Source organism: Rhinopithecus bieti, unplaced genomic scaffold (assembly GCF_001698545.2).
Source record: "Rhinopithecus bieti isolate Rb0 unplaced genomic scaffold, ASM169854v2 scaffold_13029, whole genome shotgun sequence".
Taxonomy (NCBI): Eukaryota; Metazoa; Chordata; class Mammalia; order Primates; family Cercopithecidae; genus Rhinopithecus; species Rhinopithecus bieti.
Genome location: NW_016807982.1, coordinates 3,449,281 through 3,473,997, shown reverse-complemented (window position 1 = coordinate 3,473,997; position 24,717 = coordinate 3,449,281). Strand labels below are relative to the sequence as shown.

The window sequence follows — 24,717 nt, the reverse complement described above, 5'->3', positions numbered from 1 at the left end:
TTTTGAGACGGAGTCTCGCTCTGTCGCCCGGGCTGGAGTGCAGTGGCCGGATCTCAGCTCACTGCAAGCTCCGCCTTCCGGGTTTACGCCATTCTCCTGCCTCAGCCTCCGCAGTAGCTGGGACTACAGGCGCCCGCAACCTCGCCGGGCTAGATTTTTGTATTTTTTTAGTAGAGACGGGGTTTCACCGTGTTAGCCAGGATGGTCTCGATCTCCTGACCTCGTGATCCGCCCGTCTCAGCCTCCCAAAGTGCTAGGATTACAGGCTTGAGCCACCGCGCCCGGCTCGCATTTTTGGTAGAGACAGAGTTTCACCATCCTCTTCTCTCCATTGTTATTACCATTGATCTAGTTCAGGTTCCCATAATCTCCCACTTGAACAAGTGGTCTAACTCCTCTTATTCTGGCTGAACTCCTGGCCTCAAGTGATCCACCTGCCTCAGCCTCCCCAAAGTGCTGGGATTACAGGCTGAGCCACTGCACCGAGGCCCTGTACCATTTTAAAAGTCAGAGGCTACTATGATAAAGAAAAACAGCTCTGGCCTTCAAGCAGGGTACTCTCTAACAGAAGCTTCATAACTGTATGGAATGACTTTTTTTTTTTTTTTTTTTTTTGAGACAGAGTCTCACTCTGTCGCCCAGGCTGGAGTGCAGTGGCGCGATTTCAGCTCACTGCAACCTCTGCCTCACGGGGTCAAGCGATTTTCCTGCCTCAGCCGCCATGCCCGGCTAATTTTCTTTTTGTATTTTTAGTAGAGACGGGTTTTCACCGTGTTGCCCAGGCTGTTCGCGAACTCCTGACCACAGGCAATCTACCAGCCTCGGCCTCCCAAAGTGCTGGGATTACAGGCATGAGCCACCGCACCTGGCCGAAATTATTTTTAAAATAAGATATTGGGAGATGCGGCTATTTTACCCTACCATAGGAACATTTAAATAACTTGAATAAATCTTAAAATGACTCCCACGTCTCAAATGGTTTTAGGATAGAGCGGCATAACCAAGATCTGCCACACAGTGGCAGTATTTCTCCAGGGACAAAGGTAATTTGGAGGCCCAGGACTTTGGAAAAGCAGGTAGTTCTCACACTTTACTCCAGAGGAATAGCAGTACTAAAAATGTAACATAATATCCTTCCTCAATTTGCATAAAAAGAAATAAAAGACATAATTCAGTCAATTATCTTCCTTGAAACTTTCTTAAGCCTTTGGTTTCTGCTTTTGTCTGCCAAGGAACACGTATAAATAGAGCACTTTCAGAACTGGCTGAGCATGTTAAGTTCCATGGCTGATTTTTCCCCAGACTTGTAATGTGAGAATTGCTTTTTAACTTTTTTTTGTGATATAATAATATATCCTACTAGTAAAAATGTTTCCTCATTCAAATGACCAGATTAACAGCATCAGTATTGCAAAATGCTTCCCATGAAGTCTATACTTCCTGGTGCCCTGCCCATTAAACCTACTTGAGAATCATGATCTCATCCAGTGTTTTCTAGTTACAAAAAAGAAGAACAAGTTTCTTTTCTTTTCTTTCTTTTTTTTTTTTTTTTGAGACAGAGTCTCGCTCTGTCACCCAGGCTGGAGTGCAGTGGCCGGATCTCAGCTCACTGCAAGCTCCGCCTACCGGGTTTACGCCATTCTCCTGCCTCAGCCTCCCGAGTAGCTGGGACTACAGGTGCCCGCCACCACGCCCGGCTAGTTTTTTGTCTTTTTTAGTAGAGACGGGGTTTCACCAGGTTAGCCAGGATGGTCTCGATCTCCTGACCTTGTGATCCGCCCATCTCGGCCTCCCAAAGTGCTGGGATTACAGGCTTGAGCCACCGCGCCCGGCTCTTTTCTTTTTTTTGAAATAGAGTCTCACTCTCTCACCCAGACTGGAGTGCAGTGGCATGATCTGAGCTCGCTGCAACCTCCACCTCCTAAGTCCAACCAATTCTCCTGCCTCAGCCTCCCGAGTAGCTGGGATGACAGGTGCCTGCCACCACGCCCAGCTAATTTTTGTATTTTTAGTAGAGTCAGGGTTTCACCACATTGGCCAGGCTGGTCTCGAATTCCTGGCCTCAACTGATCTGACTGCCTCAGTCTCCCTAAATGCTGGGATTACAGGCATGAGCCACTGTGCCCAACCTCCAATAAAGAACACATTTCTGAGAAACTAAATTACTTACTTAAGTTCATGAAGCCCTCTATGGGACAGGTTCAGACTAATCCCCGTAAAGCGAGCACTCCAGATGTTTCCTTGGTTGCCACTTATCAACTTGATAAACAAGGATTGTTGGATGACTACAATAATAAAGGGACAGAGAGGTCAAGGTGATTCACAGGTTTCTGAACTGGTGAGTGGATTATGGTTCCATTCACCAAAATTGAGAATACAGGTTGCTAATTCTAAATACCAACTCACTTTATCTTGGCACAAGTTAATGTGTAAAATGTGTAAAATAAAAGGTTTCCTGGGGATGGGAGGAATGAGAAATTGTTGTTTAATGGGCATAGAGTTTCAGTTTTGCAAGATGAAAAGAATTCCAGGCCAGGCACGTTGGGTCACAGCTGTAATCCCAGCACTTTGGGAGGCCGAGGTGGGTGGATCACTTGAGGTAGGAGTGCGAGACCAGCCTGGCCAACATGGTGAAACCCCATCTCTCCTAAAAATACAAAAAAGTAGCCGAGCATGGTGGTGGGAGCCTGTAATCCCAGCTACTTGGGAGGCTGAGGCAGGATAATTGCTTGAACCCAGAAGGCAGAGGTTGCCGTGAGCCAAGATAGCACCACTGCACTCCAGCCTAGGCAATAAGAGCAAAACTCCATTTCAAAAAAAAAAAAAAAGAAAAGAAAATAAAAAGAAAGAAAAAAAGAAAAGAATTCTGAAGAATGGTTACATAACAATTTGAATGTACTTCTGAACTGCATACTTTAAAATGATTAAGGTGGTAAATTTTCTGTTATATATGTTTTACCACAATAAAAAAATGAATAAAAGGTTTTCCTTTCCTAGCTTACCCCTGTCCACCCATTGTTCAAATTGGAGCTTTCTCTCTTCGCTTCTGTGATGAGTGAAGAGGTGCTCCCCAAAGATATTTTAAAATACTAATATAAGGAATGTTATTTCATTTATTCACTTTCAGAGGGAGCTCAAGTTGTCAAATTGTTGGCTGGGAGTGGTGGCTCACGCCTGTAATCCCAGCACTTTGGGAGGCCGTAGCGGGCGGATCACGAGGTCAGGAGATCGAGACCATCCTGGCGAACATGGTGAAACCCCATCTCTACTAAAAACACAAAAAATTAGCCGGGTGTGGTGGTGGGCGCTTGTGGTCCCAGCTACTAGGGAGGCTGAGGCAGAAGAATGGCGTGAACCTGGGAGGCGAAGCTTGCAGTGAGCTGAGATTGTGCCACTGCCCTCCAGCCGGGGTGACAGGGTGAGACTCTGTCTCAAAAAAAAAGGTTGTCAAGTTGTCAAGTGAATGAATTAATTAGTTCAACAAATATTCATCAGTTTTCCTACCTTGAACCTGGGATGTTCTAAGCCCTTTGTTCTCAAAGTGTGGTCTCCAGATCAGCGACACCAGCATCACCAGGGAATTTGTTAAGAAATATACATTCCTGTGGGGCATGGTGGTTCATGCCCATAATCCCAGCACTTTGCGAGGCTGAGACGTGCAGATTGCTTGAGTCCAAGAGTCTGAGAACAGCTTGGGCAACATGGTAACAACCCTTCTCTACAAAATAAAAAATTAGCTGGGCATGGTGGTGCACACCTATAGTCCCAGCCACTTGGGAGGCTGAGGTGGAAGCGCTGCTTGAGCCTGGGAGGTTGAGGCTGCAATGAGCTGTGATCATTCCACTGCACTCAGGGAGGAAAAAAGGAAAGAAAGAAGTATACATTCCTGGACCCCACTTCAGATATACTGAATCAGAAACTTTGGCACTAGGACCCAACAATCGCTGTTTTTACCAGCCTTTCAGATTATTCTGATGCATGCTCAAGTTTAAGAAAGATAATTCTAGGTTGCAATGATACAGAGGCAAAGAAAACAAAGTGCCTGTCCTCTTGGAATAATAACAAAGAGATATAAATAAAATTTCAGGCAAAGGGAAGTGTTATCAGGGAAAGCAGCACAGGAGAAGGAGGGAGAACACAGAGGATGCTCAGGCAGGGTCTCTCTGAGGGGTATGAGCTCTGAAGTCACCTCGAGTCTGAAAATTGGCTCCACCAGTTTCTAGCCTTTTCAAAGTTTGGTTTTCTCATCTTCTAAGAAAGAGATAATGATATTACCTACAAGTTTACTCTGAAGATTAAATAAGATAACATTTATAAAATCCTTGCAACTGTTTCTGTCACTGAGTAAGGCTTCAACGAACGTTAGCCCTCCACATATGATGGGGAGTGCCACAGATGTATATTTGGGAGTCATTGATTTAGAAATTAATAGCAAAGTGGATGAAAAGGTGGATAAACCAAGACACAAAAAGAGAAGAGGATGGATGATGGGCTGTTTTTGGTGGCAGGGGCAGAAGTGGGTTGAGAGATGGTGGGGAGGTAAAGAAATGAAGATGTGGAAAGGAAGCTTTTTTCTGAACCCAGCCAAAGCTGGAAACTTGGAAGAGGAGGCCAGTGGATTGGGTGACGAACCAACCATTTGGTATGCCTGTGACTGAGGAGGTTCTCAGGATGCAGGACTTTCAGTGCTAAAACTAGGAAAGTCCTGGGCAAGCTGGGCTGGCAGTGGATATGACCATGGAGGGTGCAGTGAGCAATAAATATTCTGACCTTTCTTTCCTGGTGGTCTCTCATCTCCTTACAGTCACTTTATAAAGTGCCTTTACAGGGGCCTGACCCAACCAGAAGCCAGAGGGCAAGGGAGCTGGGATAATACAGTCTAGAGAGGTCAGCCTTGCCTTGACACAAAACAGGGTAAAGGAAGGACAGAGAATTGACCTGGAGGGGCAAAATATAATGGCCAGCACAGTGGCAAAAGTGGGATTAGAATTGTTTGGGATAGGCCAGGTGCGGTGGCTCACGCCTGTAATCCTAGTACTTTGGGAGGCTGAGACGGGCGAATCACGAGGTCTGGAGTTCGAGATCAGCCTGGCCAACACGGTGAAACCTCATCTCTACCAAAGATACAAAATAGCTGGGTATGGTGGCACACGCCTGTAATTCCAGCTACTCAGGAGGCTGAGGCAGGAGAATCGCTTGAACCCAGGAGGTGGAGGTTGCAGTGAGCCAATATCAGGTCATTGCACTTTAGTTTTTAAAGACTAAAGGTCTTTAAAAAATAAAAGTGGGCCAGGCGCGGTGACTCACGCCTGGAATCCCAGCACTTTGGGAGGCCGAGGCGGGCGGATCATTTGAGGTCAGGAGTTCGAGACCAGCCTGGCCAACATGGTGAAACCCTGTCTCTACTAAAACTACAAAAATTAGTCAGGCATTGGTGGTGGGTGCCTGTAATCCTAGCTACTTGGGAGGCTGAGGCACGAGAATCGCTTGAACCCGGGAGGGGGAGGTTGCAGTGAGCTGAGATCGCGCCATTGCATTCCATCCTGGCTAACAGAGGGAGGCTCCGTCTCAAAAAAAAAAAAAGTGTGTGTGTATACATATATATGTGTGCGTGTGTGTATATATGTGTGTGCATATGTATGTGTGTACATATATGTGTGTGTATATGTGTGAGAGTGTATATATATGTGTGTGTGTGTGTGTATATATATATATATATTCAGTGGTAAGTGTCGTGTACAAAAGGCAGACAGGATCTAGCTGCTCCAGAAATGAAGTCAGTGGAGAAAATCCCCACGGGGACCTTGGAATCCCTTTAAAAAGGTTCAGGTACAGGACACTCCCAGGTGCCCAGGAACCGTTTCCCAGCTCACTTCCCCCAGAGGACTCACCCCTCCGATCGCACTTCCTGCTTTGGCAAGTGTCAATGGTCAAACACCACTGCTCGCCTGTTACCTACTGCTCGCCCCAGTGTACTTCCAGCTCCCGGAGGCTCCGCTTCCAGCAGCTGCGACCCAGCCCGGGTTATATGAGGTTGGGCGGCCGGAGGCGCTGCGTGATTGGTGGGTCGGAACGGGGCGGGGACTCGCTGGAAAGTCCCCTCTGGATTGGTGCAAACCATCGGGGTGGGACCTCTACTCTGGCTGGGCGGGAAAGCTCGAACTGCGCTGCCGGGCTGGAGACGGCGGGAGCCGCTGCTCTCCGGCTGAGGGAACCAGAGACAGCTCGGTCCCTAACGGAGCGCCGGGGAGGCAGGCGTCATGACGGGCGAGGTGGGTTCTGAGGTGAGTTTATGCACACGCCCCCCACCGGGGCTGCGAAGGCCCGGCACCGAGGGGTTAGGTGGGGCCGGGGTAGACCCCGCTGACCCGGGGAGCCCGGGCGGGAGGACTGCGGCTCCCGGCGTTCACCGCGTCGGCTCCCGCAGCCTCGAGACTCGGTCGGGATGGGTTCCGACCGGGCGTCCCGTCCCGCCGCCGGGCTTCCCGCGCTTCGGGCTCCGTGGCCGGGGAGCTCCAGGTCTCTGCGGCGCGCGCTGCCGGCAGCCCAGCCCCTCCTCAGCCGGTTCCTGCCGCCAGCCCTCCCCTTTGGCGCGTTTCCTGTCGCGGAAGCTCCTCCCCTCAGGGTGCCCTGAAAGCCAGGAGGCTCTGGCCGAACCGGGCCGCAGGGGTGCGGGGCGGGATTCTCCGCAAATAGAGGACGAGGGTGTTAGGGAGTTCCACGTTGGGCCTGGGAGGGGCCCTGGAGGTCATCGCGCGGAGGCCCTTTGCGTTTTCCTACGGGGCCCCGAGTGGGACGTCACCGTTGGGGCGCCTGGCTGGTGGCTCGCAGCTCCCTGGCGAAATTGGGCATAGAAAACAGATGTTTCCAGACCTGTGTCCTTTCTGGGGCCGGATTCGGGCAAGGCACTCTCGCCTTAGGAGCAAAATTTAAAGGGGCACCAAAACACTCATTAATCAAACTCATATTTTAATGCAATTTTTTTTTAAACCGAAATTAATGCAAAAAATTTTTATGATTTGATATTGAACAAAATATCAGACGTTTAAACAGAGACAAGATCTGACCAGTCATTTGCACGACCTTGCCTCACTCACCTCACCCTAATCCCGTCCCTGGTTCCAATAAACTTTATTTACAAAAGCGGGTGTATTATTTACCTCATGAGCCATAGATTATTGATTTAATTTTTTAAAAAATATTGCATTAATATGTTATTTATTTTGATTACTGAATTTTTTGAGACCTCACCCCACCCTGTTCCTGGCCCTGCCCTTTGACGTTGCTGCAAATTGCCTAGAAGAGAATCATCATTCAAAACAGCCCTATTCCTTGAGCTGTCTGGTTACCTAAATTCGATTTCCGCATTCACAAACAGAAGTAATAATTTCACTGCTTTGGATTGTTGAGAGGATCGTCAGTGCATACATATTAATTCTCAGCAATCCCAGCACTTTGGGAGGCCAAGGCCAGCAGATTGCTTGAGCTCAAGATTTTGAAACCAGCCAGCCTGTTTTCTAACATGGCAAAACCCCGCCTCTACAAAAAAAAATACAAAAATTAGCCGGGCGTCGCCCGTAGTCCCAGCCACTCAGTAGGCTGAGGTGAGAGGATCCTTTGGGCCTGGAGGTCAAGCCTGCAGTGAGCCATGATCCTGCCACTGCACTCTAGCCTGGGTGACAGAGTGAGATGCTGTATCAAAAAAAAATTGTGCCAAGCATCCCAATCAATTTAATCTAATATACCTACATATATACTACTATATATATATATATATATATTTTTTTTTTTTTCCGAGATGGAGTCTCGCTCTGTTGCCCAGGCTGGAGTGCGGTGGCGCAATCTCGGCTCACTGCAACCTCTGTCTCCCGGGTTCAAGTGATTCTCCTGCCTCGGCCTCCTGAGCAGCCGGGACTACAGGCACACACCACCATGCCCAGCTAATTTTTGTATTTTTAGTAGAGACGGGGTTTCACCATATTGGCCAGGCTGGTCTCAAACTCCTGACCTCGTGATCCACCTGCCTCGGCCTCCCAAAGTGCTGGGATTACAGGCATGAGCCACCATGCCTGGCCAATTTAATGATTTTTTGAGAAACCACTCGGGTGAGACCTTGCACCCTGTTACATTACTGATGTTCATATTTCTCCCTTTATTAATAAGTGTATTCAGAGCCCTGAGAACTCCAAGGAGGTAGACTTGGCATCTAGGATTAGCTTGGTCACTAACTGATCAAGTCACCTAACACACCCCTCCTCCTTAGGTTTTTATTTGCGACTTTTTAAACTGTCTTATTTAGAAATTTTCAAACCTATACAACCGTAGAAAGGATGGTATAATGAACCCATCACCTTACTTCAACTACAGTTTGAATATGTCTCGTCTGAAATGCTTGGGACGAGAAGGGTTTTGAATTTCAGATTCATTTTGGGTTTTGGAATATTTGCATACACTTAATGAGATGTCTTGGGGGAGGGACCCAAGTCTAAACATGAAATTCAGTTATATTTCATATATACCTTACACACATAGTCTGAAGGTAATTTTATACAGCATTTTAAAATAATTCCGTGCATGAAGCAAAGGTTTTATTGCAGCTCATCATATGAGGTCAGGTGTGGAATTTTCATCTAGTGAAATTTCAATTAGCATCATGTCAGTGCTAAAATATTTTGGATTTGGGAGCATTTCAGGTTCAGATTAAAGATGTTCAACCTGTATTATCAAATCATGATCAATCTTGTTTCATTTATACCGCTACCCATTTTTCCTCTCACAGGATTATTTGGAGGAAAATCCCAGATATCATATTATTTGAACCACAAATATTTTAGTGTGCCTATCTAACAGACAAGGGCTTTCCAAAAAAAGATAACTACAATATTATTACCACACCTAAGAAGGATCTAGTCAGTGTTCAGATTTCTTTGACTCATAGATATTTCATTTATTTTTATATGTCACTTTAGCATAATTATTTACATTTTTTTGAATCATCAGAAGTTGGCATATTGCAATTGTTTATATTATATATGTGTATATATACATATATGTATGTATTTTAAGATATACATACATATATAAAACATACTTATATGTGTGTGTATACACATATATATGTATTTTAAGATATACATACATATATAAAGCATACATTTATGTATATAGAAATATACAGGGCCAGGTGTGGTGGCTTACGCCTGTAATTCCAGCATTTTGGGAGGCTGAGGCAGGCGGATCACCTGAGGTCAGGAGTTCGAGACCAGCCTGGCTAACATGGTGAAACCCCATTTCTACTAAAAATACAAAAAATTAGCCGGGCATGGTGGCATGCACCTGTAATCCCAGCTACTCGGGAGGCTGAGGCAGGAGAATCGCTTGAACCCAGGAGGCGGAGGTTGTAGGGAGCCAAGATCATGCCATTGCACTCCAGCTTGGACAACAAGAGCAAAACTCCGTCTCAAAAAAAAAAAAAAGACAAAGAAATATAGCATATAGAAATATACATACATGTATAAATATATGGAAATATACATACATACACACATATATTCATTCACTTACGTATTAACTAACTTTATAGGTTTCTCTCCCTCTGTTTTTTTTTTTCTTTGCAATATATTGCAAAGGCCAGGCGCAGTCACTCATACCTGTAATCCCAGCACTTTGAGAGGCCAAGGTGGGTGGATCACCTGAGGTCAGGAATTTGCAACCAGCCTGGCCAGCATGGAGAAAACTTGTCTCTATTAAAATACAAAAAATTAGCTGGGCTTGGTGGTGTGCGCCTGTAATCCCAGCTACTTAGGAGGAGAATCGCTTGAACCCAGGAGGCAGAGGTTGCAGTGAGCAGAGATTGCGCCGCTGCACTCCAGCCTGGGTGACAGAGCAAGATCCTATCTCAAAAAAAGAAAGAAAGAAAGAAACCACCCAGTTTGACTTGTGGAGTTTCCCACATCTAGGTTGCATCTCTGTGGTATTATTCAACATGTTTCCCTATTCACTCTATTTCCTGTAACTTGGTAGTTAGATCTAGAGACTTGATAGGATTCAAATTTGATTGTTCTGTCAGGAATACTTTATAGCTAGTATTGAGTACTTCTATTAGGCAGCACATAATGTCTGGTGTTTCTCTTTTGGTGATGTTAGCAGCCATTAATGATAATTGCCGAGGTCTTATTTAATTGAGGGTTGATAAAATTGTGATAATCTAATTCTATCATTTGTTAATTCATTAGGATATTTCTCTAAATAGAAACTTCTCCTCATCAATCATGGGATATATGGGGAACAGTTCACACAGAAAAGGCATAATAAATGCTTGATTCTTTTCATTTTTTAACCATTACTAAAGGAGTTGGTTCTGTTAGCATCCTTCAAAGGTGAAAAACAAACTTTTGTTTGTTTGTTGTCCAGTAATTCTAAATGTCATCCCTTCAAGGAACCATTGTATTTGGTTCTTTCCTTAGTTCAGGTTGATGATCCCATGATGATTTCTGTGTCATTATGTACTTGGAGCTTTTGGTCACTTGCTGGTTAATACAAAGTATATTGTCATTTTCTAGGTTCACCTGGAAATCAATGATCCAAAAGTCATTTCACAAGAGGAAGCAGATAGTCCTTCAGATAGTGGACAGGGCAGCTGTGAAACAATTGGACCCTTGAGTGAAGGAGGTTTGTAATAGTAATTTTATTTTTAGGAATAGTATGCAGGAGCCTCAGTTGTAAGTAGATTGGATTAATTTCATTATTCTCTTGATTTATTCCATTAATGCCCCATCCTTATTGTTTGTTTTACTATAAAAGCAAAATAACAGTGCTTGTACCTTTTTGAAACTATGTTATATTGTTGAATGTCTAATAGCTACCACATTGCCTGGTTAATTGCATCCATCCTATAATAAAAGGAATTTTAACACCTGCCAGAGGATTAGAACAACTTCACACATTGTAAATATACATAAAATTACATTTCCCAGTAAGAGACATTTTCCCAGGGAAAATGTTTTCAAAATGTATTTTAGATTTGCTTTGCTACAATCAGTTCTTAATAGTAGTCACATAATTTCACAATGTAATATATCACGTGTATAACTGAATATATTTTTGAGGAGTAGTGGGACTAGGAGGAAGATCAAATGATGGTATAATTAAAAGAAAATTGTTTCTTCCAGATTCAGATGAAGAGATATTTGTAAGTAAGAAGTTGAAAAACAGGAAGGTTCTACAAGACAGTGATTCCGAAACAGAGGACACAAATGCCTCTCCAGAGAAAACTACCTATGACAGTGCCGAGGAGGAAAATAAAGAGAATTTTTATGCTGGGAAAAATACAAAAATCAAAAGGATTTACAAAACTCTGGCAGACAGTGATGAAAGTTACATGGAGAAGTCTTTGTATCAGGAAAATCTCGAAGCGCAAGTGAAACCTTGCTTAGAGCCGAGTCTTCAGTCTGGAAACTCTACAGACTTTACCACTGACAGAAAGAGTTCCAAAAAGCACACAAATGATAAAGAAGGAACTTCAGGAAAAGCAAAAGTAAAATCGAAAAGAAGACTTGAGAAAGAGGAGAGAAAAATGGAAAAAATTAGACAGCTGAAAAAGAAGGAAACAAAAAACCAGGTACATTTTAAAGAATAATTTGCTATTGCTTGGGTAGGTTAACATTTTAGAAAAGGTTGCTGTTAGTACTTGAGGTTGTCTCTGCTCTCCAAATATTGCTTTGAATTGACTATTTTGTGTTAAGAATAATAGGGTATGTTATTTAAAACTAACGGGTCTTGGCCAGGTGCAGTGGTGCATATCTCTAATCCCAGCACTTTGGGAGGCTGAGGCCAGAGGGTCACTTAAGCCCAGGAGTTCAAGACCAGCCTAGGCAACAGAGTGAGATCCCGTCTCTACAAAAAAGTTAAAAATTAGTTGGGTGTGGTGGCCGTAGTCCCAGCTGTAGTCCCAGCTACTTGGGAGGGTGAGGTGGGAGAATCACTTGAGCCCAGGAGGTCGAGGTTGCAATAAGCTGTAATTGTACCACTGCATTCCAGCGTGGATGACAGAGTGAGACCCTGTCTCAAAAAACAAAACAAAACAAAACAAAAAAATAAAACTTATTGGTCTTATTCTATTTTGGGTATGCAGAGGACATTTCCAAATAAATGGGTTTCTTATTTTCTTTATGAGCACATGGAGTAATCCTTTGCTGTCTCTGAGCTGATGAAAATTAATGGAAAGAAGGCTTTTTAATGCATCTGTCAGTCAGAAGTCTTGTTTGCTAACTAGAAAACTATCCTCAAATTTATAAACTAGCTGCTTAACAAGTATTTGACTTTTCAAAAAAAATTTACTGTTTATTAAGTTAGTTTTAGACAGTTGCATAAAATCACAACTTGGACTTCAAAGGATAAGTGTGAGTTAGGAACCAGTGAGAATGTTGTAGATTTTATATGCTTGTCTGTTGATGAAACATGGGCTTTTTCTGGCCTGATCCAAATTACCATATGATGTTGTGAAATACTGGATTTTTAAATGATTGGATTATGCTTTTTGTTTATGTATTATCTAGGAAGATGATGTAGAACAGCCATTTAATGACAGTGGCTGTCTTATTATGGATAAAGACCTTTTTGAAACTGGGTTGGAGGATGAAAATAACTCTCCATTGGAAGATGAAGAGTCAATAGAATCAATAAGAGCAGCTGTAAAAAACAAAGTAAAAAAGCACAAGGCAAGTAAAACATGATTGCAATAAGAGTTAACCAACCGCCTCTGACCTTTGCTATATTTTTAATTTACTGTTGGAACCTTAATTTTTTCTTTTTTTAACTGAAGAAAAACGTGTCAATTGACTTAAGTTTTCAGCTGTTAATTTTGGAGACTTGCAGTACAAGTGATAGACGTGCTAACTTATTTGGAAACTAGTTCTTTGTTATTACCCTTTTAGGAATGCTGAAAAAAAAGACTTAAGATACTTGGCGGTGTAGTAAGATGCAGGTAAATAATAGGGAAGAGATGTAAATTTTGCAATCCTATAGCCTTTGAGAAATGAACCCTATAGGGTTTCAGGAAGGGTATCAAAGAGAGGCATCAGTCAAAACATTGTTGTCCCGAGTATTTGGAAGCATAATTTTTCTTCCTAAGATTTTTTTTAGCTTCCTGCGAGTTATTATCCCTCTTTAGGGAAAGATGTAAGCAGAGGTAAAAGAAATAAGGGTCCAAACTCCATTTGAGGTATCTAATTTGTTTTCTAAGCATAATAGGATGCTGTGTGTTTAATAATTTCTATTCGATGATTATTGATTTATTAATGTAGCATGATGTGGTGTTGGATGACAAAAGTAGACTTCAACTAAATCATCCTCTTATTTGAATTTTGTTTTTGTCCTAATAATCAACATGCCATTTCTTTTAGAAAAAAGAACCATCTTTGGAGAGTGGGGTCTATTCATTTGAGGAAGAAAGTGAGTTATCAAAAGGAACCACGAGGAAGGTGAGGTAGAGCCCTGTATATTAGTCACATTGATCTCTTTACACAGGAGTTTATGGATTGCTTAGGGATAAATATTTTATTTTGTCTATCATATTTTTCTGTTACCCATCATATTGCTTTGTACATAGTAGGAACAAAATATGGATTGGATTGAACGAATTCTCTGAGACTTGAATGAATTCTCTAAGACTTTAAATGAATTCCTTGAGTTTATACTGCATTTGGCTTACTATTTCCTTTCCTCTTTTCTTGGAGAGAGCAAACTCTTGAGGGATGAATATCTATCTTTCTGGATATTCATATAATTAATGTAGTCTCACTTTTTGTTTTCTTTAAGGAAAGAAAGGCAGCCAAATTAAGTAAAGAAGCATTAAAACAACTGCATAGTGAGACTCAGCGCCTTATTCGAGGTAATGCAACCCAGTAAACTTTGAGGCAAAATCACAATATTTCTTGGTAAGCTCAACTTGGATGTTGAGGACTTTTATTTTTTTAACACTTCTAATGTGAACTCAGGTTATAATATCAAGTTTAGAATTGATCTTGGTGAAAGGCCATTGTTCTAAAGCCCTTGGAACATTTGTATAAACTGAAGAAATTTTCAGAACTGTAATGCAAGTAGGGAGGAAATTTAATGGTTGTCTGTGGACCGATTGTGTTAGGATTCTTTGGAGAGGTAGTAGTCCCTCCTATTTGCAGTTTTGGTTACCCGTGGTCAGCCATGGTCCATGGAATTAAAAAAAAAATCCCTTTGTCCAGTGTATCACACTGTATATGTTACCTGCCTGTTAGTCAGTTAGTAGCCCTCTCAGTTATCAGATGAAAAAAACACTGCATGGTTTAGTACTATCTGCAGTTTCAGGCATCCACTGCAGGTTTTGGAATGTATCCCTGTGGATAAGCAGGGACTACTGTATATAAATTTTTAGGCCCTACAGAGATTCTGATTCAGTAGGTTTGAAATGGGATCCAAGAATCTGTATTTCTAAAAAACTTCCTGGATCATTTTGATTTCACATCTAGGTTTAAAAGCCACTGGTCTTCAGGAAACTCTTCTGTACTTAGCTCCTCTGCCTTTGTTAAAGGGGAGTTTTCTATTTCTAGTGATGGCGTAGGTTATTATGTTTGGTTAACTGAATATGAAGCGACATTTCAGAATATACAGTATATATATTTGCTTGTTTTATTCTGTTTTATAGAGTCTGCACTTAACCTTCCATATCATATGCCTGAGAATAAAACCATTCACGATTTCTTCAAACGTAAACCCCGGCCCACTTGCCAGGGAAATGCCATGGCACTATTGAAGTAAGAACACTCTTATTATTATATTAAATTATTATTATTATTTTCATGAACATTTAGTTTTGTAGCAAACACCTGGCATAAAAAGTTCAGATTTCTCACTCCCCTAAAACTGATTTAACTGATATATACTAAGGGATGAGAATGTTTCACATTTAGGATAATTTTCAACTCCAGCTCATTTTCTCTTCTCTAGGTCATCTAAATATCAGTCAAGCCATCACAAAGAAATCACAGACACTGCAAATACTACTGAAATGAACAGTTATCACCATAGTAAAGGTTCTGGGCAGACAACGGGTGCAGAAAATGAAGTGGAAATTAATGCACTCCCTGTGGTTTCAAAGGAAACCCAGATCATTACTGGATTAGATGAGTCCTCCAGGAAGGATTTGGTAAAAAATGAAGAGCTAGAAATTCAGGGGAAACAGAAGCAGAGTGACATTAGACCTTCACCTGGGGACAGCTCGGTGGTGCAACAGGAATCCAGCTTCCTTGGGAATAATCACAGTGAGGAATGTCATGTTGGAGGGCTTGTAGCATTTGAACCTCATGCCCTGGAGGGTGAAGACCCCCAAAATGCAGAAGAAACAGATGAGAAAGTGGAAGAGCCTGGGCAGCAAAATAAATCATCAGCAGTTGTGCCACCTGAAAGAGTGAGAAGGTTTACTCTGGATAGACTTAAGCAACTGGGAGTAGATGTTTCCATTAAACCACGGCTAGGTGCTGATGAAGATTCCTTTGTGATACTTGATGAACCTGAAACCAACAGAGGTAATCCTTTAAATTGTGGGAGTCTCCTTGGAGTGATTATCCTGGTAGCTTTTGATTATTGACCACTGTCGAGGACAGAGAACATAGGAGAAACCAATAACCACATGTGATCTTATCCTGCAGTTGTTCCAGATATGGGCAGAGTCCCTTTTAGAGAAATTTGGCAGGGTATCAGAGTGATCTAAGCCATGTTTACAATGGAAGTCTGTTGGCCAGGTGTAGTGGCTAATGCCTGTAATCCCAGTACTTTGGGAGGCCGAGGCGGGCAGATCACGAGGTCAGGAGTTTGAGACCAGCCTGGCCAAAATAGTGAAACCTGTCTGTACTAAAAATACAAAAATTAGCCCGGCATGGTGGCATGCATCTGTAGTCCTAGCTACTTGGGACGCTGGGGCAGGAGAATTACTTGAACCCGGGAGGCAGAGGTTGCAGTGAGCCGAGACTGCACCACTGCACTCCAACCTGGGTGACAGAGCGAGACTCTGTCTCAAAAAAAAAAAAAAGCATGTTGATAGTTAATATAAAAAAGAGGTACATTGCTATTGTGTTATGGTATTTAGGAATTTATTATTTCTGCCTTTCCAATCTGAAATTAAGTTTTTTCTATAATCCTGAGTCAAATCTTAAGACATTGATGAAAACATCGTTTAGTTTTTTACTGCTAAAGAGAAACATTTTGGTTCACTTAAATTATCTGTGAAACTGAATTTCTTTTGTTTTCACTCATTCAACAAATATTAAAGTATCTACTATGAGGAAGTTGCTATGGGGCATACCAAGATAAATCTGATATTTAAGGTATACTTAAGATGCTTTTACTCTATTGGGGGAGATAAGAAGTATGCAAATAACAAGTACAAAGGAGAAAATGGTAAATGATGTCTTTGATAATGAATATGTCATTGATAATTGGAAAATAAATACATGAAAAAAGGAAAAGTATATTTTCTTTTTTTTTTTTTTTTTTTTTTTTTTGAGATGGAGTCTCACTCCTGTCGCCAGGGGCTGGAGTGCAGTGGCAGATTCAGCTCAACCTGCAACGAACTCCGCCTCCCGGGTTTACGCCATTTCACTCGTCCTGCTCAGCCTCCGAGTGCTGGGACTAAAGGCGCCCGCACCTCGCCCGAACTAGTTTTTTGTATTTTTTAGTAGAGACGGGAAGGGTTTCACACCATGTTACGCCCAGGATGGCCTCGATCTCCTGACCTCCGTGATCCGCAACTACCGTCTCGGCCCTCCCAAAGTGCTGGAGATTACAGCTTACCACCGGCGCCCTGGCCAGGAAAAAGTATTATTTTCTTAAAGAACATTTAGAATAAAATACTGTAGGAATTCAGAGAGGGATAAATTTCTTCCAATGAATGGTTAGAGGACAGCTTGAAGAATAGGTGGATATAATTACTTGTTCACTGCCTTCCCTTTATACTGTGAGTTGGGATCTACTGCCTTGTTCCCTACTGTATCCCTAGTGCTTCCTCAGTGGATGACACATTGTAGGCACTTGTATTTATCAAATGAATGAATGATCTCTCAACACTGAACTCAAGTATTACCACGTTGAATAAATTTCCTGACTCTTAGATAGAGTTGGATGCTCCCCACTCTGCCTTGAGGCAGTATGGCATGGTGGTTAAGAGCTTAGACTTTGTGGCTGGACGCGGTGGCTCACGCCTGTAATCCCAGCACTTTGGGAGGCCGAGGCGGGTGGATTGTGAGGTCGGGAGATCAAGACCATCCTGGCTAACACGGTGAAACCCCATCTCTACTAAAAATACAAAAAATTAGCCGGGCGTGGTGGCGGGCGCCTGTAGTCCCAGCTACTCAGGAGGCTGAGGCAGGAGAATGGCGTGAACCCCGGAGGCCGAGTTTGCAGTGAGCCAAGATCACACCACTGCACTCCAGCCTGGGCAATAGAGCGAGACTCCGTCTCAAAAAAAAAAAAAAGAGCTTAGACTTTGTAGGAAGACCAGGATTTGAATCTGGACTATCATAGTAATTATTTAACATTGTATATGCCATTTGACCTCTTCAAGCATCTTTTTTTAAAAAAAGAGAAGAAAGCCAGGCAGAGTGGTACACACCTGTAGTTCCAGCTACTGGGGAGGCTGAGACACAAGAGGGTCACTTGAGCCCAGGAGTTTAAGGCCATGCTGGGCAGCATATGAAATCCGGTCTCAAAAAAAGAAAAAAGAAAGAAAGAAAAAAGCATTATATGGCTTGTGGGCTATGGTGAAGATGTGTTGAAATAATGCATGCAAATGGATAGTATAAAGAAGCACTCAAAAAGTTGTTGCTGCTTCTACTATTATTAGTGAAATGGTTCACATCAAGACTTTTTGTTTTTGAGACGGACTTTCACTTGCTCTTGTCACCCAGACTGGAGTGCAATGGTGTGATCCCACCTCACTGCAACCTCCGCCTCCTGGGTTCAAGCAATTCTCCTGCCTCATCCTCTCAAGTAGCTGGGATTACAGATGCCCGCCACCACACCCAGCTAATTTTTGTATTTTTAGCAGAGACGGGGTTTCACCATGTTGGCCAGGTGAGTCTTGAACTCCTGACCTTAGGTGATCTGCCTGCCTTGACCTCCCAAAGTGCTGGAATTACAGGTGTGAGGCACTACACTCGACCAAGACTCTTTCATTAAACCGGGCACAGTCAGTGGCTTATGCCTGTAATTCTAGCACTTGAGGAGGTGGAGGTGGGAGGATTGCGTGAGCCCGGGGGGTCAAAGCTACAGTGAGTTGTGAGCTGAAATTGCACTACTGCACTCTAGTCTGGGAGACAGAACGAGACCCTGTCTCATAAAAAACACACACACACACACACACACACACACAAAATTATGTTTCATTAAACAGCTTATTGTCGGCAGGTGCTATGTCAGCCACTATATCTGGTGTGTAAAATATGCTCAGTAAGTCTGTTAATTGAATGAGTTGACTTTGGAGATGGAGAGGATAGAAAGAGCACCTTGTCTCATTAAAAACACACACACACACACACAAATAGATTCTCTTTCATTAAACAGCTTATTGTTGGTAGGTGCTATGTCAGCCACTGTATCTGGTGTGTAAAATATGCTCAGTGAGTCTGATAACTGAATAGGTTGACTTTGGAGATGAGGAGAAGGATAGAAAGAGCTCTGCATGGTGTTGCGTATTGGGAAGATGTGAAAGTCAGTTTGACCAGGGCTGGAGGTTGAGGTGGCAGAGTTGTGTAACAGAACTAGCATAGCTCCATTAGCAAAGAAGCATGAGAATAAGCTGTTGTCCGGAACACTGAGGGAAAGTTTCTGTTCTGTGGGACTAAAAGTTACCTAACAGTCCTAGACTGATAGGAAAGGGAGAAACGTTTTTTGAGTACCAACTATATTAGACACTGGTACATTCTTTGTTAGTTGTCTTTCTTAATTTTCATAGCGCCAGGTATTATTTTGCAAAATGAAGAGACTGAGGCTCAGAGAGGTTAGGTTATTTTTCCAGCATTATACTTGGCTTATAAAGAGACCTACATAGTGGCTGGCGTATGGTGAGCACTTACTTTTTAACTTGGAACATGTTTTCCTTTAGAAATAATTGACATGAAATTTGGGTTTCCAGACCAGCCATAATATACGTGAAGTTAGAATCAACATTCATTCATTCATGCAATAAATTGTATTTAGCACTGTGTTTGCTGCTGTGTATACATGTAAAACACTCCCCGCTCTCAAAGAAATTAAAGTATAATAGGAGTGATAGGCAGGCAAACAGACCATTACAATAGTGGATGGTAAGTGCTTACGATCAAGGTATGTAATTGAGGGTGCATTGGGAACCTAGAGGAAGGGTACCTTATTTGGAGCCTAGAAGTCAAGGAAGTTTCTGAAAGGAGCTCAGTAGAGATACCAAGGCAGGCAGGTGAGGGAGGACTTTTTGGTGGAGGGGTTGGACCTGCAGATGTCAGAGACAATAGAAAGCACAGGGTGTTCTACCTGGCTGAAGTGAAGATAGCAAGGACATTGGTGATCATTGCCCAGATCATTCAGGGTTTTTATGCCATGCTAGGAGCTTGGACTTTAGCTCTTTGTAAGTAGAGGACCATTGAAACGTTTTCAGCAAAGGAAATGTTCAATCAGATACTCATTTTAGGAAGTTAAATCTGGTACCTGGTGTGGTGGATGCATTGGAAGGGGTTAAGAGTAAAAATAGTGGGAACAGCTCAGTTTCCTTACCTCATATAGGATAAGATTTCCATGAAAAAATGCATGTAAATTTAAATTTTGTGATGTTGCTTGCAATAGCATATGGAATAATCCCTGCCTCTAATTCTGCTTTCTGGACAAGAGTAATGTGAATGAGAACAGTTCTTATGCTGACTGCTGTTTTAAGTCCCAGGTAATCTTCCTACCCAACCATTTCTTTTACTCTAGTGGCATCCGTAATAACGTGCCTATTTCTGTTCCCTTTTCTCTGCCACTACCTGTTGCTTTCAGCTTTACTGAACCACTGCAAAATAGGAGGCAGACTTATAGCTGGTCTCTCTACTCTTTTGTTTGCAATGTAAACATAGCATCCTTTAGAGTTGGGTTTTTGCTGCTAATAATGTTGGGGGCTCAGAATAAAAGATTTCCTTCATTTTCTCTTTTCTAGTAAGACCATCTAGAGGAAAAAGAATACATATCTAGATGCTAGTCACAAAAATACTGAAGTATGATTTGAGTGCAGTTTAGAAAATTAACCAAAGTTTCATGCCTATAGTTCCAGCACTTTGGGAGACTAAGGTGGGAAGATCGCTTTGAGGCCAGGTGTTTGAGACCAGCTTGGGCAACATAGCGAGTTCCTGTCTTTACAAGCTAGGACTCCCAAGTAGTCCTAGCTACTTGGGAGGGTGAAGTAGAAGGAATGCTTAAACCCGGGAGGTCAAGGTTGCAGTGAGCTGTGATCGCACACCACTGCACTCCAGCCTGAGCAACAGAGCAAGACCCTGTCTCTAAAAAGAAAAATGAAAAGAGGCCGGGCACAGTGGCTCACACCTGTAACCCTAGCACTTTGGGAGGCTGAGGAGGGTGGATCACTTCAGTCCAGGAGTTCAAGACCAGCCTGGACAACATGGCAAAACCCGTCTCTACAAAAAATACAAAAATTGGCCAGGTGCAGTGGCTCACTCCTATAATCCCAGCACTTTGGGAGGCTGAGGTGGGCGGATCATCTGAGGTCAGGAGTTCAAGACCAGCCTGGCCAACATGGTGAAACCCCATCTGTACTAAAAGTAAAAATAAAAAATTAGGCCAGGCGCGGTGGCTCAAGCCTGTAATCCCAGCACTTCCAGCCTGGGCGACAGAGCGAGACTCCGTCTCAAAAATAATAATAATAAATAAATAAATAAATAAATAAATAAATAAATAAAAAATTAGCTGGGTGTTGTGGTGCACGCCTGTAATCCCAGCTTCTAGGGAGGCTGAGGCAGGAGAATTAGTTGAACCCAGGAGATGGAGGTTACAGTGAGCTGAGATCATGCCACTGCACTTTGGCCTGGGCAACAGAGTGAGACTCCATCTCAAAAAAAAAAAAAAAAAGTTAGCTGGGGTTGGTGGTACATGCCTATAGTCCTGGCTACTCTCAGGAGGTTGAGGTGAGAGGATCACCTCTAAGCTTGGAGAGATTGAGGCTACAGTGAGAGCCAAGGTTGCAACACTGCACTCCAGCCTGGGCCACAGAACAAGACTCCATTTAAAAATAAACCATTTTATCATGGACGAGAAGGCCACCTGAAAATATCCAGTGTGCATCAACTCCAAAGGAACTTTCTCCTTATAACTGCCAGCTATCACCACAGATTCCATTATGATATGAAGTGTTAAGCAGAGTTAACAGCTGGCTGAGGGAGAAAGGAGAAGGAAATTCTAAGATATTGCAGTGGTGAAGAGGGGTAAATTTATATCACTATTGGATTGCTGAACTTACTGTTCCCAGTATATATATATGCCCCTTTGTATACAAGTTGAGCATGTGATACTGGGGCTACAATATTTCCTTTCTCATTGTACCAACTGTACTAGTGTAACAGTTTTCACCAAAAAACTTATTACTGTCGTGCTGCTTAATTGTATCACTGACTGGATTGTCATTTTATTTTCCCTTATTTAAAAAAATTGACCTTGCCTATATTTAGTAAGATTGCCAATAATGAAACGTTCAAAATAGGGAATTTGATCCCAGCACTTTGGGAGGCCAAGGTGGGCTGATCATTTGAGGTCAGGAGTTTGAGACCAGCCTGGCTAACACAGTGAAACCCTGTCTCTACTAAAAATACAAAAAATTAGCCGGGCGTGGTGGCAGGCGCCTGTAGTCCCAGCTACTTGGGAGGTTGAGGCAGGAGAATGATGTGAGCCCGGGAGGTGGAGCTTGCAGTGAGCTGAGATTGCACCACTGCACTCCAGCCTAGGCAACAGAGCTAGACTCCATCTCAAAAAAAAAAAAAAAAAAAGTCAAATTAGCCAGTCTGCTGGCACAGGCCTGTAGTCACAGCTTCTCCAGAGGCTGAGGCAGGAGGATCTGTTGAGCCCAGGGGTCAAGGCTGCAGTGAGCTGTGATGGTGCCACTGCACCCCGGCTTGAGTAACATAGCAAGGCCCTGTCTCAAAAAAATTAAAAAGAGGCCGGGCGCGGTGGCTCAAGCCTGTAATCCCAGCACTTTGGGAGGCCGAGACGGGCGGATCACGAGGTCAGGAGATTGAGACCATCCTGGCTAACACGGTGAAACCCCGTCTCTACTAAAAAAAAATACAAAAAACTAGCCGGGCGAAGTGGTGGGCGCCTGTAGTCCCAGCTACTGCGGAGGCTGAGGCAGGAGAATGGCGTAAACCCGGAAGGCGGAGCTTGCAGTGAACTGAGATCCGGCCACTGCACTCCAGCCTGGGCGACAGAGCCAGACTCTGTCTCAAAAAAAAAAAAAAAAAAATTTGAAAAAAAAAGAAAGAGCCATTTTAGCTTGTGGATAATACAAAATAGGCTACCAACTAGAATTTGGCCTGTGAGCTACAGCTTGCTGACCCTTGTTATAGAGGCTGAGCTCAGACAACAAAAACGAAACTTTTCGGCTATTATGAAGTAACAGAGACTGGATTTACCTTCCTCCTTAAACAACTAAAAGGTCAGACAAAATATATGAAGTAAGTTTTTCAGGCATTTAACAGGCAGAATAGAACAGTAAGCTCTGAGAGAAGAGAAACAAATGAGGTGAGTCCTATCATTGCCCCAGCTTACCATCTGGAGAGTTTCCAGGCCACAACGCATACAGAGTGAACCTAAGTGGAGCCTGGCAATCTCCCAAAGTTGAGATCACACCACTGCACCCCAGCCTGGGAGACAGTGAGACTCCATCTCCAAAAAAAAAAAAAAAAAAAAAAATTAGCTGGGCATAGTGGTGCTCACCTGTAATCTCAGCTACTCAAGAGACTGAAGTAGGAGAATCACTTGAACTCAGGAGATGGAGGTTGCAGTGAGCTGAGATCGCATCATTGCACTCCAGCCTGGGCAACAGAGTGAGACTCCGTCTCAAAACAGAAACAAAAAACAGCAATAACAGATAGGGAATTTTAAACAGACGGAAACCCATGAAAAATTTAGCCCTTGAATAGATGAGATTATAATCTTTTTTCCTACCAGTTTAATACTTTTAGAGAATTTTTAAAGAATGTTCAAAAGAATTGCACATATTTAGAAATTTCAGGTATACATTTCTGTCTGATTTTTTAAAGTCTGATTTTTGAAACGTTGAGGAAGAATAGTTGTGGCAGTCCATTAGTTTGGGTTAAGTTGTGTGAATTTGACTCAGGAGTTAATAGCAAGGGGTTTTTGGTTTCTCTGTGTGTGGTTTTCCTCATCATTGTTGAGCTAAAAAAACTTAGCTTGTAAGTCTTAAAGGAAGGAGTTTTGAACATGGCAAACTGACACACTGGTTGGCGTTTGGGTTTAGAACTGGAAGCCTTGAAGCAGCGTTTCTGGAAGCATGCTAATCCAGCAGCCAAACCCAGGGCTGGTCACACAGTGAACGTGAACGTCATAGTGAAAGACGTGGGCACTGATGGAAAGGAAGAGCTAAAAGCAGATGTGGTACCTGTGACTTTAGCACCTAAGAAGTTGGATGGAGCAAGCCACACAAAACCAGGTATTGGAGCCCACAGGTTTTGTTTTTTGCTTTTTACTTTGTATTCTAACAGATCTTCAAGGCTGTTGAAAACCTTATAATGAAAAGTTATAGAATCTTTTTCTTTGGAGACTTTGGACAGCAGTATCTCTGGCATGATTCATGTGTAGCACACCTAGAGGTGTGGGGTGGACAAGCTGGCTTTATTTTTTAAAAATTATCATTTGTCTTATAAAAAACAAATACCCATTATAGAAAATATATAGAATAAATGAAAATGTAATCTTCTGAGACAGGTTCTATAACCAAATTGTGTATCCTTTTAAACTCTCTTCTTTGCACATATGTATATGTATTTAAACAAAAACAGGGCCAGGTGCAGTGGCACAGGCCTGTAATCCTAGCACTTTGGAAGGCCAAGGCAGGAGGATCTCTTGAGCTCAGGAGTTGGAGACCAGCCTGGGCAACATAGTGAGCCCTAATCGCTACTAAAAAAAAAAATTATCCAGGCATGGTGGCATGCACCGTGGCCCCAGATACTTGGGAGGCTGAGACAGGAGGATCATTTGAGCCAGGAGGTTGAGGTTGCAATGAGTCATGACTGTGGCACTGTACTCCAGCCTAGGCAAGAGGGTGAGACCCTGTCTCAAAACAAAACAACCCACCTAATAATGTGATCATAACATGCATTCTGCTTTGTGTTTTAGAAATGTATTAAGGACAGCTCTCGGCCGGGCGCGGTGGCTCAAGCCTGTAATCCCAGCGCTTTGGGAGGCCGAGACGGGCGGATCACGAGGTCAGAAGATCGAGACCATCCTGGCTAACATGGTGAAACCCCGTCTCTACTAAAAAATACAAAAAACTAGCCGGGTGAGGTGGTGGGCGCCTGTAGTCCCAGCTACTCGGGAGGCTGAGGCAGGAGAATGGCGTAAACCCGGGAGGCGGAGCTTGCAGTGAGCTGAGATCCGGCCACTGCACTCCAGCCCGGGTGACAGAGCTCTCGCTCTGAGACTCCGTCTCAAAAA

General features: G+C 43.1%; 1 protein-coding gene across 1 annotated transcript in view; it reads left to right on the top strand.

The window, feature by feature from the left end:
• Positions 1-6,136: 6,136 nt before the first annotated feature.
• CLSPN (claspin) overlaps positions 6,137-24,717 on the top strand; it is a 38,473-nt gene continuing 19,892 nt past the window's right edge. The window contains exons 1-9 of the mRNA XM_017884425.1: positions 6,137-6,284; positions 10,563-10,671; positions 11,172-11,620; positions 12,558-12,719; positions 13,404-13,481; positions 13,819-13,891; positions 14,681-14,789; positions 14,983-15,560; positions 23,522-23,713. Coding sequence (XP_017739914.1) covers positions 6,261-6,284; positions 10,563-10,671; positions 11,172-11,620; positions 12,558-12,719; positions 13,404-13,481; positions 13,819-13,891; positions 14,681-14,789; positions 14,983-15,560; positions 23,522-23,713 — 1,774 coding nt within the window. The 5' untranslated portion in view covers positions 6,137-6,260. The remainder of the gene's footprint in view (positions 6,285-10,562; positions 10,672-11,171; positions 11,621-12,557; positions 12,720-13,403; positions 13,482-13,818; positions 13,892-14,680; positions 14,790-14,982; positions 15,561-23,521; positions 23,714-24,717) is intronic.